Source organism: Equus przewalskii, chromosome 12 (genome assembly GCF_037783145.1).
Source record: "Equus przewalskii isolate Varuska chromosome 12, EquPr2, whole genome shotgun sequence".
Classification (NCBI taxonomy): Eukaryota; Metazoa; Chordata; class Mammalia; order Perissodactyla; family Equidae; genus Equus; species Equus przewalskii.
In genome coordinates, this window is record NC_091842.1 from 21,363,221 (window position 1) to 21,376,698 (window position 13,478).

The 13,478-nt window shown below is 50.2% G+C and overlaps 1 protein-coding gene across 8 annotated transcripts in view; it reads right to left on the minus strand.

Annotated features, from left to right (window-relative positions):
• Positions 1–13,478, minus strand: part of IL21R (interleukin 21 receptor) — a 35,170-nt gene that overhangs the window by 7,856 nt on the left and 13,836 nt on the right. For 4 of the 8 annotated variants that reach the window (XM_070566515.1, XM_070566516.1, XM_070566514.1 and 1 more), the window contains 3 exons: positions 6,108–6,172; positions 3,674–3,776; positions 1,088–1,287 (listed from right to left, as the gene is read on the minus strand). In XM_070566515.1, the coding sequence (XP_070422616.1) occupies positions 1,088–1,287; positions 3,674–3,776; positions 6,108–6,156 (352 nt within the window). In that variant the 5' untranslated portion in view covers positions 6,157–6,172. Of the gene's footprint in view, positions 1–1,087; positions 1,288–1,865; positions 1,944–3,673; positions 3,777–4,446; positions 5,445–6,107; positions 6,173–13,478 lie in introns of all 8 variants that reach the window. The other 4 variants (XM_070566519.1, XM_070566520.1, XM_070566521.1 and 1 more) reach the window with 2 other exon arrangements.

Below are 13,478 nucleotides of genomic sequence, written 5' to 3' on the forward strand. Positions count from 1 at the left end.
GGGAGCACCCCTCTGCCCAGCGCTCTCCTCTGTAGGGTGGGGCCGGGCGCTGCCTGCCTGGTGAACTCGCCACACTGGGATCCAAAGGGCTGTGAGCCTGCATGCATGTGTGTGCATGCGTGTGCATGCGTGTGCGTGCACGTGTGGGTGTATGAGAGAATGTGGGTGTCTGTGTCCGTGCTGTCTAGGCCTGGGGGTGGTAGGATCTGTGCATCTGAAGATGTATTTATGAGTGTGTGTGAGAGAGAGTCTGAGTGTGTCTAGGAGTGTGTTCACAGCTTCGCTCATACCCTCTGTGGTGCAATACGCACTCAGCAAAGTCATACAAACCTGCACGCCCAGAGTGTGAATGACAGACTCATATCTCCTTACCCCACAGCTGGGAATCAGGGACAGAAACGCCCAAGCCTCCAGGGCTGGGCCTTCCCAGGGGCAGGACTCTCTTTGCAGTCTGTGTTTGCATGCCTCTGGGCACATGACTCTCACCCCCTCCCTGGACACCCCACTGTGGGTACACACACACACACACACACACACACAACTTAAACCTGCCTCCTGGGCCCCTCCCTGCCTTGTCCTGGTTCTGGACCCACAGACACAACTGATTCCACCAGCCAGGCCCCTCCTGCCCCTTGGACTCCCCCAACCTCTAGAGAGAAATTCCAGGCCTCACAGGAGCTCAGGAAAGGCAGCAAACTCAGGGAGGTTTTCCTCTTGTGACTCTCATTGTCCCCACTTGCCTCATAATGGGAACAGAATCCTAGAGGGTCAGGGTTAAAAGGGCCCTCACTCTACAAATAGGGAACCAGTCCAAGGTCACAGACAGGCAGAGGCTGAGCCAGCAGGGCGGCCCGAGGTCCTGGGCCCCAGGCCAGCTCCTTCTCATCCCCCTGCTGCCTCTCTGGTTAAGGCCACACCTAGTTACCAACCGCCACCTTCGCAGGCAGCGGTGCCTCTAAAGAGCGGAACTCTAGGAGCCATGAGGGCGGGGACAGGGCAGCGCTGCTGGGGGGACAGGCGGCCCAGGAGCAGGGGGCCCAGCCCCCACCTGGGTTCTCCTCAGCTCTGGGGGCCCAGGGGTACTCACTGCTCTTCGCTAGGACAAAGCTGCCGCACTCCTGGGAGTGGTTGCCAGACTGGTCTGTCATGTTAACAGTGAAGATGTCGTCGGCCATGAAGGGGAACACGTCCATGTGGCACGTGTACTCTGTGTGCGTGGCGTTGTGGGTGGAGCGGCCGAGGCTGCAGGAGGTGACCTCATCCTCCAGTTCTCCGTACGAGTCTTGCCTTCAAGGACAGAACAGCCGGTCATGGCTGCAGGCCGGCGGGACTCGGTGCACAGGGGCAGGGCAGAAGCCCATAGTCTTGGGGCTGGAAGGGATTTCAGGCGGGGTGGGGGTCATCTGGCCCAACCAATCCTTTCTCAGGGAAGGTACCCCGCCCCCCAGAGCATCCCTGATGGACTGTGTCCAGGCTTGGCTTGCACACCTCCACGGGACCAGGAACTCACTATCTCATTTAGGGCAGCAACTGTCAACTTTGGAAATTTGGGCCATTGCTTGAACCGAGCCTAAGTCTGCCCCTGTCAGTTTCATCAACTGGATCCCTGCAAGAGGAAGGCTGCGAAGCATTTCAGGTCTCCTTCTGACCCTCCTTCCACCCAACACCCGCTCAATACCCAAGAAGTGCCTGTGTTGAGGGCCAAGACAAGAGCCAAATGAATCTCATTTTCTGCTCTAGGTGAACTTCCAGCGAGGCTTTTGGTGTGGAGCTGGGGGAAATGCTCTGACTTTGTAACTCCCACTGGGCAGAAATGATGGGTTTTGAAGTATGTATTGGAGTTCGCCAGATATTTATTTCCCTACCTACATCCTCAGGCTCTGAACACGACCACCCTCCAGGGCCAATTGGATGTGTGGGCTCAGTTCTTTGCTAAAGATTTGCTGGAAGAGAAACGTATGCTGGGACCACTGTAATGGCTATCTGGTGGGGTCCCTGCCTTGCCCGTCCACCTTGCAATCTATCCCTCTTGCACAGCAGCCAGGGGGACCCTTAAAAACTCCCTGTCACCTTCCAGTGGCGTCTCACCGCCCGCACCATACCATCTGGCCCCTGCCCGCCTCTTGCCTCCCTTGCTTGTTATTCTCTCCCATGCTGACTCATTCTGCAGGCCACATGGACCTCCTCGCTATTCCTCAAGCTCACCACCTCTTCCCCCTCAGGGCCTTTGCACATGCACTGCCCTCGCCTAGAACACCCTTTCTCCAGCTCACTGGTGCCGCCTTCTTATGCAGAGAGGTCTGCCCCGGCCATCCTGGCTAAGATACACCCTCACCCGTGTCACTCGCTCTCTGCCCCGCCTCCAAGATGCACTGCTTTGTAGCACTCATGGGTCTCAGAAAGCATCCTGTCGGTTGTTTATATATTTATCATCTGTCTCCCAGCCACTCCCACTGCCGTACGTCAGCTCTAGGACATCTGGGACCTTGTCAGTCTTAGGCTCTGCTGAGCCCCCAGTGATTACAAGTGTCTGGCAGGAGCTTAATAAATGTGTTCTGAATGAATGAATGAATGAATTGATGACGACAGAATGAAAGCCAGTTTCTCTGTATCCTGAGCAGCGTATTGACCAAGAGTCTCTCCTTGACCAAACTCCACCCAGGCTCCTCTGACTCTCTTCTCACCCCGGCCCCGGCTTTGGGCTTCCGTGCTGGCTCTGCCTTGTCTAATTTTAGCAGGACTCCTGCTGAGTCAGTTTAGCCAGAATCCCCATCCTCGACCTCTGATCGGGCTCCTCATGCCCCACCATCCCCCAGCTGATGTCTGATCACCTGGCAGCCTTCAGCAAGAATCTCGTTAGGTCGGCTTAGCTAGAGCCCTCACCCACCCTTGACGTTGCCTCTTAGTAATTTCCTGTCCACTGACCCCCCCACCCTGTTCCTTGGCTACAAATTTCCTTATTATATTCAGAGCCCAATCTCTCCCCTCACTGCAGAACCCCACGCAGCGGCCCCAACACCTATTGTGATGGCCCTCAGTAAAGTCTGCCTCAGCATTCTTTAACAAGTGTCATGAATAATTTTTTCTTTAACAATAGGGACTAACAGGGACCCATGGATTTGGAGCCAGGCTGCCTGTGTTTGAATCCCAGGTCTGCAATTCACTGGCTATGTGACCTTGGGCAAGTTGCATAACCTCTCTGAACTGCAGTGACTTCTTTTGTAAAATGACAGTAGTAATTGTGAGGATTGGAAGGGACATAGCAGGCTGCCGGCATGTACTAAGTACTCAGAAAAATCACTTGGGATTCTGGCTGTCTCGGGTCTCAAAACCAGTCAGGCCGGTGTGGGCGAGAGAGTACGGCCTTTGGAGCTGGACAGAGCTGCCCTGTGGCCTCTCAACAGCGTGCTCTGGACAAGTCCTGTGAGCCCCACCTGGTCGTCTGTAAGAGGGCACGGTCGTTCCCCGCTCACGGTCTTTCTCCAGGTGAAGCCAAATGCTGTTGGTGAAATCGCTGAGCCCCCAGGAAGTGGCAGCTATGATTTTTATTGCTAAACTACCTGCCTGGCACACAGTAGGTCCAACATGGTCTGTGGTCTCCTATGGTCCTGTCCCACCCCTCCAGGGGCTACGCTGAGCAGCAGCCCAGGGCTGGTGAGGCCCCGCCACTCACCAGGCGAGGACGAGCGTGCCAGGGTGGAGGGTCCATGTCTCCAGGATACAGGTGACCGTCTGGAGGTAATCGGTGTAGCAGACAAGGTCTGAGCAGCCCCAGGCTGGAGGGTCAGGGAGACAGAGGTTTCGGTGTGGGGCTGGCTGGGGGCTACAGGGCTCCCCACTCCCTCACCCTCTCAAGGGCTGGAAGATGAGTAGAAGCAGAGGTCCCAGGGCCAGGATGAACATGGGGACCCAGGGACCACCAAGATGTGCGCCTGGGGCAAAGGGGTGCTTGCCAGCTGAGAATTCCTTGTTTGAGTCCCCAGTTTCCCGGGTGGCTATGGGGCCAAGACACTCGTAATGTGAAGCGTAAGAGGCTAAGCGAGGCCTCCGCAGCACCCCCCTCCCCTGCCATGTCCAGCCTCCTGGACAGCGTCCCTGCAGCCCGCCCGTCTCAGGAGCTGCGTCCTGAGCTCCCCACAGGCGGGGGCGCGGCTTCGTGCATGCGGGAGGGCAGCCGGAGACCCCTGGGGGCCGCGGCCGCAGCTCCTCCGAGCCGGGAGCCGCCGGAGCCCCCCAGGCGGAACCCCCAAGGCGGCGAGGGCCAGCGCAGCTGGACGGGAGACGTGGGCGCCTGAGGCTGCCCCGCCCCAGCACCGATTGCGTCACTCTTGTTCTAAAAATACAACGGTCGGTCACAATCTAAATTTCAAGCGTCTGAGAAAGTAAAGCTTTAGTTTAGTTTTGTAAGATCAAGTGCGAACTCTGCTATTTTCCCCCACCATTTACCAGAAATTTGTTCCTCTTTTTAAGTGGAGTCATTGTTAGTGGCTTTTCCTTATGTTTCCTTGACTAATGAAGATGCAGGGGCAGTGTGCTCCCTGCCTGAGCCTCATGCTAGGTCCGAGGCGGGATTCGGTGCCAAGATCACTGTCATCGGAAACACCCTCCAGCCCAGTCTCGCTGCGCGTGTAGAATGCGAACTCCGAGGCACCCACACGGACCCCATCTCTCGTCTCTCTCGGCCCGGGCTGCTGCACGCTCGCCCGGGAAGGGCAGAATGTCAGCTGTGCTCCTTCTTCACATCCGCAGACGTGGCAGACATTGCTAATCGATCATCGCTCTCTCTCCATTGGGTGTGACCCCAGAATCCTTCTCAACACAGTTCTCCCGGCAGCCACTACGGAGGGATCTGAGTTGTGGAAGCGAGTCCTGCTCTAGGAGGAGGCTTCCGTCAGGGAGGAACACGGGGCCTGTCGGCGGGCACACAGGGGCTAGTTCAGACGCTTTGTGGAGGAAAGAGGACTGGTTTGGGCAGGACCTAAACCCAGGCTGCAGGAGCCGCCGTGGGGCTGTGTCTTTTCAGAGTTCATATCCTGGTTGTTCTCTCCAGCGTTCCAGAAGTCAGAGAGGAGCTGCCATTCATAGCTAGGCTCAAGGCCACCAAGGACAGTACTTGTCCCAAACTTGGAATGAAACATTGGGGAGGAGACAGCAGCCCCTGAACCAGCATGGAGGTAGCACTGGGGACAAGAGGCAGTAAAAACCCAGTCACCTGGTCAGTACCAGATCCCTGGGCAGAGAGCCCCAGGGCTGTCCCTCGCCCAGGGCTGTCAGAGCATGCAGGAGGCAGAGAGAGGCATGAAGAGTGGTCACGACCCACGGCTGCTCCCAGGCCATGGTGGGTGATCCGAGGGCCGTTAGAGCCAGGACGGGCTGCTGTCACTCAGAAAGGGAGAATGAGGAGCCGACATCTGTTTCCTGAGGAGCTGTTTGAGGCTCCAGGTCTTTTGGTAAAAGCCAGAGAGAAATGCCGGTGAGGCAGCAGTGTGGCACCTGAGGCCTCCGCCCCAGTCCGGCCTGCACTCCAGCCTGTGCTGTGGGAAGGTTTCCAGGGTCTCTCGACCCTGGCTGCACCCCACGTTTAACTCCTGGCCTTTCCCAGCTCGCTCTCTAACGTCTCCCTCCGACCACAGCATCTTCTGGGCCTCCAGGGCCCTCCTTCCAAGGCTTTGGCTGCTTTGTCTCCCCCTTCCCTCTCCCCCTGCTGGGGAACATCAGTGCCTGCTGAGCACCCAGTGATTGTTGAAAAATGTCTAGGAGAGTCATTACAGGAGGAGAAACTGAGGTTAGACCACAGGCAGGACTTCCGCACTCTGAGGGTTGGGCACCAGCCAAGGCTGGAACAGAAGGATGAAGCCTCTCATACCCCTGGTGAGATGTGAAGACCCAAGCTGGTGGGCTGGGCCGCTTGGGACTCACGAGCCATTCTGGCTCGTGGAGCTCTCTGGTTGGAGGGGTTCTGGTTAATGGAGAGCTGGCCGCTTGACCTGTGTAGGCTTCCAGTGGACAGATGCCATAGACGCCGACCCTGTGGCCTCTAGCTGTGCTCTGGAGCCGTAGGCCAGCCCAGCCCCTCCCCACCTGCAGACCATGAGGCAGCTACTCACCACCCTGGAGCATCAGCAGGAGCCAAGGGATAGCCCAGCCACGCAGCATGCTGCCTCCCGGGAACCTGGAAGAGATGCACAGCGAGAAGGTGGGCCCGGGCCTGGGGACCAAGGGACCCTGAACAGCATCCCTCTGGTCCCCATCCCTTCTTTGGAAGACTTGCCTTAGGTTCTTGGATTTGTCTCAGAAAAACAGGAATTCAAGGAGGCTGGATGCTACCAAGGATTCCTGCCCTTTAGACATGGCTGATTCACCCCTTGGGGCCCACCCACTTCTCCTACCTTCCTCCAGTGCCCCTTAACAGTCACAAATCAGAGGCGAATTTAAAGAAGGAGGAGCTCAATGCTCCTCAGCCCTGCTAGGCCTGTTGACGCAGGATGGTGCGTGGAGTTAAATGTGGGCATTTATCCATCCGAAAAAGAAAAGAGGGAGGAGGAGGAGGGCACGAGGGGAAACTGGTTTGGAAAGTGGCATCTGATGAGGAGCAACCTTGAGTCCTCCTTCCCAAGAAACACCCAGGTTGACGTTAGCCCAGTAGATTGGCTTCCTACTGAATAACAAATTCAAGATCAGCCCACAAAGGAGACCCCTACTGGAAACTAAGATAAGGTTAGCCCAATAATGAGGCTTCTTGCTCAATCCAGAGCCCAGGTTAGCTCACTAGAGAGCACAGTGGGGACCGGGGCCCAACCAAATGAAGGCAACCTGGACTCACTGATTCTGGGTGAGATGGAGAAGAGACCTCTTTGGAGAACAGAAAGAGCCTATCTGGGGAGAGCGGCCTTTGGTGCCTCCAGCAGAGGAGCAACGCACAAGGGGGCAACGCCAGGCTCTAGCTGGTTCTATGCCCGTTGCACCCCCAGCTCTGTGTCTGCTTGGGGAGGTGCCGGTCACAGGCCCGTGCATCCACCTGCCCGGCTCAGGGCATGGACAGGCTGGAGCTGGAACTAGGGCCGAGAGGGATGACCCATCCAGGGACCAAGTCACAGCCATGGCTTCCTCCAGACGCCATCTCTGGGCCCACGTGGGAAGAACCCCCACCTGGATTCCCCCTGATCCTACTCTGGCCCCATTGAGAGCTCCCTAACAAGTCACCAAACGGGCAGTGGTGAAGGGCACAGAGAGGTCCAGATTACCAGCTGTGTGGCTCCGGGCCTGTCACTTCCCCTCTCTGAGCCTTGAAAAGTAGAGACAGTAAAGCCTGCGTCCAGGATTCTTGTGAGAATTCAAGGAAGCACTTTGCAGAAAACCCTGGGCATGACCCCTGACACGTACACACTCAAGAAACAGCCGTGATTGACATGCATTTAGAGCATCAGAAGTGAGGGGTCCCCAGAATGCTCTAGACAAAGAGTCCACAATTTCTCACCCTCTAAATGTTGGCCATGTTTGTAGATCATGCATAGTGTTATTTATTTAATACGTTTTCTAGAAATGAATTCACTTAAAATTTAACTCCAACCCCTTCCTAAGCAATAATATCCATTATTGTGTGTTTTTCCCCCAACACACTTTAAAATGAATAACAGCACTATTGAAATAAAATAATGGGGCAAATACCATTTAAATCTGCTGTAAGGAACACTGACCTCACCCGGCCCCAAGCCTGCAGGAGCCTTCTGTTATCACACTTTGAGGCTTCCGCCTCAGTCCCAGGTGGTGGAGCCCGTCTCCACCCCTCACTAGTGTGTCCACCCTGTGACCCCAGCCCCAGCACAAGGCCTGGCATAGCGCTGTCCATGTCCCTCCCCAGCGGCTCCATCTCAACCACAGGATAAATAAGGCACCAAACCCTTTGCCCAGATCCAAGGCTCTTCATCCCTCCAAATTCCTCAGCTCTGCACAAACCACATGCAGGCCCCAGGGGCTGGAGAGGATGCATCTGCTTCTGTCTGCTTGGCATCTCTTCACCTTATGTGAAGAGCTTCCCAGACTGGAGCTGCCTCTCGGTGGTCTGAGTGGAGCTGACTTGAACCCCTGCTCCACAGGGTGGACACCAGACCGAGGCCTGTTTGGTAAAGCACCCCACCTGCCTAGACCCAGTGAATGGGTCAGAGTTGGACGCCAATTCCGGCAAGCCCAATGAGAGCAGCCGGGGAAGTTTTTCCAGAACTCTAGTAAAGAGATGATTTTGGGGGTGCCTGCTGGAGGCTAGTAGCTATCTTTGTCACCTCTTAGAGAGACCCTGCCTGAAAATGATGCTAATACTGAGAAATACAGACCCAGAGTTCCCAGGGCATCATTTGAGGACCTGGATCCAGCCATATCTGATGTCCATACCGGGACTTTTCATTTACACAAGCCAAAAAACATCTATTTTGCTCAAGCATATTGAACTATGTTTCTGTTGCTTGCCACCAAAGATATCTGATACAGTGAAATAGAGCAAAGTGGCCAGAATTTGAAGCCACAGCATCTTGGAGCAAATAATGGCACTTCTCTGGACTTCTCTCTGACCTCAGTTATCATCTCTAAAATGGGGACAATAATGCCCACTATAGCTGGCAGTTAAGAAGAGTCAGTGGGCAAGCAGAGGTGACAGTGCTCTGTGAACTGTAAAATGCTATACGAAGATGCTGGGTTCTTGCCATTACTGGCCTGCTGCTCTGAATGACTCCCCATCCCCCCAGCACCCCAGGCCCTGTCATGCCTCTCGTGCCTTTGCATGAGGCAAATTCTCATGCTAAGTCTTCTCCTTGGACACCTCTCCCCCTCCCATCACTCTCAGCTCAGCCTTCATGGCCCATCTACACTATCCTTGCATCCATGAAGCCATGTTGGAATGTTCCAGAACTCCCGCCACTAACTGCCTTCAAGGTTTTCACCAGTGCTGTTATCTACTTGCTATTTATTTTTAACTGACCTCCCAGTTTTTGCTCCAATAAACCTCTCAAAAGAAAATGTAATATCACAGTGATGGTATCACTACCATCAACAGGTAACTAGTATGAAATAGAGGGGAGGTGGGCGCCACAGTGGTTAAAATAGACTCGGGGCCACCTGTCCTGGTTCAAATCCTGGCACTGCCATTTACAGGCTGTGTGACCTCAGGAAGTTCACTTAACCTTTCTGGGCCTGTGTAATCTAAAGTGGAGATGATAATAACAGGATCTACCTCAGAGGGTCCCAGGGAAAATTAAATTTGTCAGTATTTGTAAAGCGTTTGGAAGAGTGCCTGGCATTTAGTAGATGTTTTATAAGTGTTTCTTAAACAAAACAATCAACTTACCATAAAACTAAATACAATGAAATGTGAAAACTCAATATAAGGAAAACAAAAGGCAGTAGATGACTTTTAGGGAGATAGTATGCCTTGACTCTCAGGAATTGGAGATCTGGTTTGCCTTTGTTTAAAAAGGAGGATCAAAGAGTGTCAGAGAGGCATTTAAGACATCCGGCACCAAGCTAAGATTCTCACCCCTCCTTGTCAGAGGATTGAAAGAAGGTTGAAAAGGGTCTAACTCTCTCACTAGGGGGCCCGGGGACATTTCACATCATCTAAAATAAGCCACTTGGTTCTGGGGAGCATCGTCCTTGAACAACAAATTCTTCCAGTGCTCCTGCACACCGGCTGGGGACCCCTCCCCGTCCCAGCGTCCTCACTGCCCGGAATCCATCCCTTTATGGATTTCCCCACTCTGGCTGACTCCCGAGGGCAACAGACACTTCCTCCCCAGATGGCCAGCAGACCAGCAGGTGTGCTTCCTGAACCAAGGACAGAGGTGCCCTAGGGCCTTCCTGCGGTGGGAGGCCCTGTAGCAGCACCTGCCTCTGCAGTCTCCTGCAGAGGAGACAAGAGCACCTGGTGTGGAGTCCGTCAGGCCCCAGCTGTGTGTCCTTGAGTAAGTTCATGAGTCTCTGTTTTCTCATCTGTAAAATGGGGGTCACAACTCTTTGCTGCGGGTTTGCTGTAAGCACTAAGTCATCAGTGCTTGTGAAGCATCCCGCACAGTGCTGGATGGGCCGGAGCCCTGCAGGGGTGTGCATCCACCAGGCTCCAGCGCCGGGACATGACCTCTAGGGTTGTGGTAATTCAATAAAAAGGTGGCCAGATTTCAGGAGATTCTGGGGAAGAGGAGAAGGTTGGGGGTAGGAAGTAAGACTGAAGTAGGTGCTGTGGAGACTATAACCTGCTTAACTTCGCAGTCAACAGGGAAAGGCAAATAAAAAGCACGATGACATACCATTTTAATTTTATCAGATTGGCAGAATGTAAGCGTCCAACAGCGTCACATGTTGCCGAGGACGTGGTGTAATGGGGACCCTCACTCACAGATAGTGGGGTGTAAATTAATACTGCTGGTCTGGAAAAGAGTTTGGCATGGTCTCATGAACCTGAGCAGATGCCTGCCCCGAGACCCAGTGATTTCACTACCATGCTTCACGAACAAGAAGCATAGGCAGAAATGTTTATAAGAGCATTGACTTTAATACTGAAAAACTGGAAACAACCTAAATACCTGAATAGATAAATTGTGGTGTAATCACTCAATGTGAAAATGAATCATACCTTCACACAACAAAGAAAATGACACTTACACACAAAATGTGGAGTGAAAAAAATGAGAGAAGAACATATGCATAACAGCACCATCTATGTCACACTGAACCGTGTAAAACAGCTCTCTCTCTCTATTGTTAGGTGAGGACACATGTGTCCTGAAAGTGTAGAGAAATTCAAGGGGGTGATAAACATCAAGCTTTGGATAGTGTAGAAAAGGAGGAGATGTATGGGGGGGGGGGTGGTTTCAGGGGCCTCAATAGTTTGGTAAAACTGAGTGAAGTTACCATAGGTGTTGATTATATTATTCTTTGTACCTTTTTGTATGTAGAGACTATTTCATAACATTTTAAATGTAAGTGAATGTTAGGTTGGTAAAATAAAATGCGGAGAAGGACTTCCACTTCTGGCTATGATGGAGGAGCTGGTATCAGACTAACCCTAGTACTGAGAACAACTACTCTGCAAGAAAACACTGTTAACAGGCATGAGAAAGCAACCAAGTTAGATGGTACTTAAGAGGCCAGGGTGCCAGAGAGAAGGAAAACGCATTGAAATTCTGCATGCAATTTCACCTTAAAGAATTTGTCAAGTCATTACGAATGAGTTGCATACCAAGAAAACTAGCAGAAAGCATCTGGTGATAGGCTAAAAACCTAAGAAGAGATTTTGGCAGTTTCACAATGCTGAGGGAAGAATTGGAGTTCAAGGCCTGGCAAGATAGCTAGGCCCTGGTAAATACCCAGTTATTTGGGAAATGCCTTGGGAAAATGCTTATGCCTCATGCCCTGGGAATAAGGAAAAATCAGAAATAGTTCAGCCTTGACTGCATTAAAGTGATCTGCCTATTTGCTGTATGTCTGCTAGATATTTATGCTAGAAAATTAAAATATATCTGGAAAAAGTTAGCTTTATCCAAAGCTTCTATATTTCTCATTCACAATGTCCAGCATTCAATTAAATTGACAAGGCAAATCAGAAAACAGTAGCAAATGACCACAAATCAAGCAGAAAAAAGACAATAGAAACAGACACATAGGTGATTCAGAAAATGGTATTATCAGACATAATTTTAAATAACTATGATTAATATGTTCAAGGATTCCACCAGAAATATGGAATATATTTAAAAGTAGAAATCCTAGAACTGAAAAATACAATAATTGAAATTTGTAAGACCTGAGTAGAAGGATTTAGCAACAGATTAGAAACAGCAGGAGAGGACTGGTGAACTGGAAGATTGGCCTGTGGAAGAAATACTCAGACTGAAGAGCACAGAGAAACAAATGTTTAAAAAATACAGAAAAGAGCAGAAGAGACATCTGAGACATTGTGAAAAGGTCCAACGTACATGTATTTGGAGTTCAGAAAGAGGAGAGAGAACAACTCAGAAGCAATAATAGAGATACTGGTTAAGAATTTTTCAAAACTATCAAAAGACAGTAAATCATAGATTCAAGAAGTTCTACAAACCCCCCAAAAGGACAAATACAAAGAAAATCACATCTAGGCACATCCTAGAAAAACTATTTTAAAAATTAAAGACGAAGATATACTTGAAAAACAACTTAGAATTTTATATCCAGCAAAAATATCCTTCAAAAAAGAAGGTAAACGCAATACTACAAAAGGGTCTACTGAAGACTCCACAGTTAACATCATACTTAACGATGAAAAACTGAAAGTTTCCCCTCTAAGATCATAAACAAGACAAGGATGTCCACTCTCATGACTTCTGTTAAACATTGTACTGGAGGTTCTAGCCAAGAAAATTAGTCAAGAAAAGGAAATAAAAGGCATCCAGATTGGAAAGGAAGAAATGAAGTATTTCTGTTTGCAGATAATATGATCTTGATTATACAACATCCTAAGGAAACCACACGAAAAACAAAATGAAAGAAAACAAATGAACAAGCAAACTAACTATTAGGACTAATAAGTGAGTAGAGCAAGATTGCAGGATACAAGATCCATATACAAAATCAACTGTATTCTTGTATACTAGGAATGGACAATCTGAAAATGAAATTAAGAAAGTATTTTCATTTACAATGACACCAAAAAAATAAAATAGGAAGTTTATTTTTGAATGAAATGCAAGACTTGTAAAGTGACTACTACAAAACCTTGTTGAAAGAAAGCTAGAAGATGTAAATAAATACACATATATCCCGTGTTCATGGATTGGGAGACAATATTATTAAAATGACTCCCAAAATGACCTATAGATTCAAAGTAATCCCTGTCAAAATCCCAGCTGACTCTTTGGCAGAAATTGACATGCTGGTCCTAAAATTCATCTGGGAAAGTAAAGGACCAGAGAAGACAAAAAAATCTTGAAAAAGAAGAACACAATTGGGGAGAACTTAGACTTCTCAACTTCAAAGCTTACTGAAAAGTCACATTAATCAATACAGTGTGGTACTGCGTTACACATAGACATACAGATCAATGGAATCAAACTGAGAGTCCGGGAAGAAGCTCATACGTTTATGCTCAATTGATGTCTGACAAGGAGGCCAACACAATTTAATTAGGGAAAAGAATAGTCTTTAAAACAGACGGTGTTGGAACAACAGGAGATCCACAAGCAATAGGATAAAATTGGACTCCTGTCTCACACCAGATACAAAGATTAATTTAAAATGGACCGTAAGAGGTAAGAAGGCAGTTCTACCCAGCTGTAAGAGGTAAGGTGTAAATCTCCATGACCTTATATCAGACAATAGTTTCTTAGATATGACACCAAAAGCGCATGCAACCAAAGAAAAAATAGACATATTGGACTATTTCAAATTTTAAAAATTTTCTCCTTCAAAAGACACTACCAAGAAAGTGAAAAGGTAATATACAGAATGGGAAAAAAATA